The 3,537-nt window shown below is 33.8% G+C and overlaps 1 protein-coding gene across 1 annotated transcript; it reads right to left on the bottom strand.

The window, feature by feature from the left end:
- Positions 1 to 369, bottom strand: LOC109327868 (uncharacterized mitochondrial protein AtMg00810-like). The gene has a single exon (XM_019561044.1). It carries the CDS (start codon positions 367 to 369, stop codon positions 1 to 3), a length of 369 nt encoding a protein of 122 aa, XP_019416589.1.

Here is a 3,537-nt window from a genome sequence, read left to right as displayed (position 1 = left end):
TCATGTGACTTTCGGGCAGTTTTGAGAAGAGAAGAATAGGCCTTTTCTAGGAGCATTTTTGAGATACTTGACCACTCTTAATGCTGCCTGATAATGAGTATCAGTTGGATTAGCCAGAAATTGACTTAGATGACCAACTGAAAAAGATATATTTGGCCTTGTGTGAGTTAGATCGATTAACTTTCCAACTAATCTTCTGTATTTGGTAGGATCCTTCAATAGTTCTCCACATTTTCTAAACAGTTTGACATTAGGGTCCATAGGGATAGCAGATGGCTTAGTACCAAGGAGTCCAGTCTCTTGCAGTAGATCCAAAGTGTATTTTCTTTGGCATAAGTTGATTCCTGATGTTGCTCTAGTTACCTCCATGCAAATGAAGTATCTCAATTCTCCTAGATCCTTGATGTTGAATTCCTTATTGAGAAGTGACTTCAGGAGGTTGATTTATGTCATGTCATTTCCTGCTACAATTAAGTCATCAACATAAACAAGCACTGCATTAAAAGTATCATTAGTGGATATAGTGAACAATGAATAATCAGCTTTGGATTGAGAATACCTGAATTGAGTGAGGACAGTAGTGAGCTTTGCATTCCATTGTCTACTGGTCTGCTTTAATCCATAGAGAGATTTCTGCAATTTACAAACCAAAGATGGAATAGGAACTTGCAGCCCTGGTGGAGGTTTCATGTAAACCTCTTCAAACAGATCTCCATGCAAAAAAGTTGTATTAACATCCATTTGATGGATGCGCCATTTGTTGATGGCAGTCAAGGCTAATAAAATTCTAATGGTCGTCATTTTTACAAAAGGGCTAAAAGTTTCAAAATAATCAAGACCAGTAGTTTGATTATACCATTTTGCAACCAATTTAGCCTTATATCTATCTATAGTCCCATCGGAGTTGTGCTTTATTTTAAAAATCCATTTACAACCAATATCTCTTTTGTTATCAGGGAGCATAGTGAATATCCAAGTGTTATTATCCACAAGGGCTTTGAGTTTGTTGTCAATGGCTTTTTTCCACGAATCATGTTGCAAAGCTTCTGCAGATGATGAAGGTTCAGTATGGGAATTAATGTTTAGGATGAAATGTTTGTGTTTAGATGAAAGTCTCTTATGGGACAAGTAACCACTTATAGGGTACATAGTGTTGGATTTGTTTAAAGGATATGTGGCCAAGGATACAAGACACTGATAGTCTTGGAGGTGAGAGGGAAGACCTCTAATTCTTGTGCATCTTCTAAGGTTTGTGGTAACCTGAATAACATGAGTAGGTTCATTCCTAAGATAGGCTCATCTTGAACTTCATGTGTTGTGTTCTGTTCATTGGTTGTTGTGTGAGTACGATAGTCAAGAAAATAGTCATTATCACTAAAAGAATTTGTAGGCAATGCAGGATTACCTTGTTCTTTATCAGAATTAGGTTCAGTGCAGAAGGGAAAAGAGTTTTCATAAAAACTCACATTTCTAGACATAAAGGTTTCTCTATTTTTTAAATCAAAGATTATGTATCCTTTTGTACCTGCTCTAAATCCAATAAAAACACATTTCCTAGATCTTGGATCAAGTTTCTTTATATGACCAATAAGAATAGATGCAAAGCATAAACATCCAAAAACATTAAGAATCATGAGATTAGGATCATCTTTAAACAAAATTTGATTTTGTGATTTATGAGACAAATAAACACTAGGCTGCCTATTAATCAAGTAAACAGCATGACATATAGCATAATTCCAAAAACATTTTGGAAGAAAAGATTGGAAAACCAAGGATCTAGCTACTCCTAATATGTGTCGATGCTTCCTCTCAACTATACCATTATGTTGCGAAGTTTCAACACAAGTGGTTTGGTGAATGATATCCTTAGAAATATAGAATTGATTCAATTAAACTCAAGACCATTATCAGTTCTTACACATTTAACTTTGATGCCAAACTGATTTTCCACAAAACCAATAAAGTCTCTTAATAGAGTTGAGGATTCAGATTTCAATTTCATAAGATGGATCCATGTGTATCTATATTTGTCATCTACAATGGTTAGAAAATATCTATGTCCTAATATCGAGGGGATGGACAGGGATCCCCATATATCAACATGGATTATATCAAACACACATAAGGATTCAGATGCACTAGACTGAAAAGGCAATCGTTTCTGTTTAGCAAAGTAATATACATCACAAGGATATTTATTAGCTTTTGATTGTATAAAAGGAAACTGTTTATTCATGATTACTAGTTTGGCATGAGATAAATGGTCTAACCTCTTATGCCATACATCACTATAGTAGCTATTAAAGTGGTTTATATAAGTAAGTGTGCCAATTGTCAAGCTAGAATTATTAACAGCATATAGTCCCTTCCTAATTTCAATTGCACCAATCATCTTCAAGGTATTCTGCTCCTGAAACAAGAATTTGTGTTTTGAAAAGATTAATTTGCAATCAAGAGCATTAGTGAGTTTAGAAACAGATATTATGTTGAAGTTGAAACTAGGTATATAGAGAACATTAGATAGATAAAGATGATTGGAAAATAAAACAGTTCCTGAAATTGAAGTTAGGACAATCCTCCCATCAAGAAGCTTTAAATTAATAGGTTGTATTTGTCTAAAAGATTGGAATTCTAACATTGAGTAGCACACATGATCAGTGGCTCTGGTCAAGAATCCAATCTTTTGACTTTACAAAATAGAAGGGATTTTGATAGTTACCTGAAGGATTTGTGCTCATTTGATTAGTGGTGTAAAGTGGTTGTTGTATGTTTTGCTTCATAATGTTCAAGATAGCTTGTTGTTCATCCATTGTGAATGGCATGGAATGAGAATTACCTGATTCTTCTTGCTTCTTGTCATTGTTATGTTGACTCTTCTCATCACCATCATTTTCACCAACTGATAGGCTATTAGTTTTTCCAGTACCAAGTGTAGATCTTGGGGGAAAACCATGTTTCCTATAACACGCATCAATTGTGTGTCTTGTCCTATTGCAATAGGTGCAAAACTTGGCATTGTTTCCTCTGCCAAAATTGGTTCTTCCCCTTCCTGAAGAACTAGGATTAAAATTTCTAAAACTTCTTCCTCTCCCTTTTCCTATGCTATTAGGATATTCTGTGTTGTTGACAAGAATCTTGGGTTCTTCAAAAGAAATTGTCATTTGTCTTTCTTGTTGTGTGAGGAGTGTAACACCCTAATTTTCATAATAAAAATAATAATAATACAATATGCGGAAACTTAAAAGTTACCAAATTATAAAGAAAATATCTCTTGAAATTTCATTAAATACTAAATAAAATACATTATAAAGATGCATGTAATTTTCATAATAACAATGAACATCAAACTAAAAGGGTATAACATAGTTCACACTACATCTTCAACTTAACATCAATCACCTAAAATAACTTATATAATAAAAACTAATTTGTAAGAAATTCAAGTGCATGATCACGTTCTTCAACATAGTTTAAACTCAAACTTCTTAGGCGCCTCACCTAGAAATGTCAGAAAACTCAAGTATAATGAGATAA

This window comes from Lupinus angustifolius, chromosome LG02 (assembly GCF_001865875.1).
Source record: "Lupinus angustifolius cultivar Tanjil chromosome LG02, LupAngTanjil_v1.0, whole genome shotgun sequence".
Lineage (NCBI taxonomy): Eukaryota > Viridiplantae > Streptophyta > Magnoliopsida > Fabales > Fabaceae > Lupinus > Lupinus angustifolius.
Note: the sequence above shows the minus strand (reverse complement) of the source record. Positions and strands in the feature narration are given on the sequence as shown.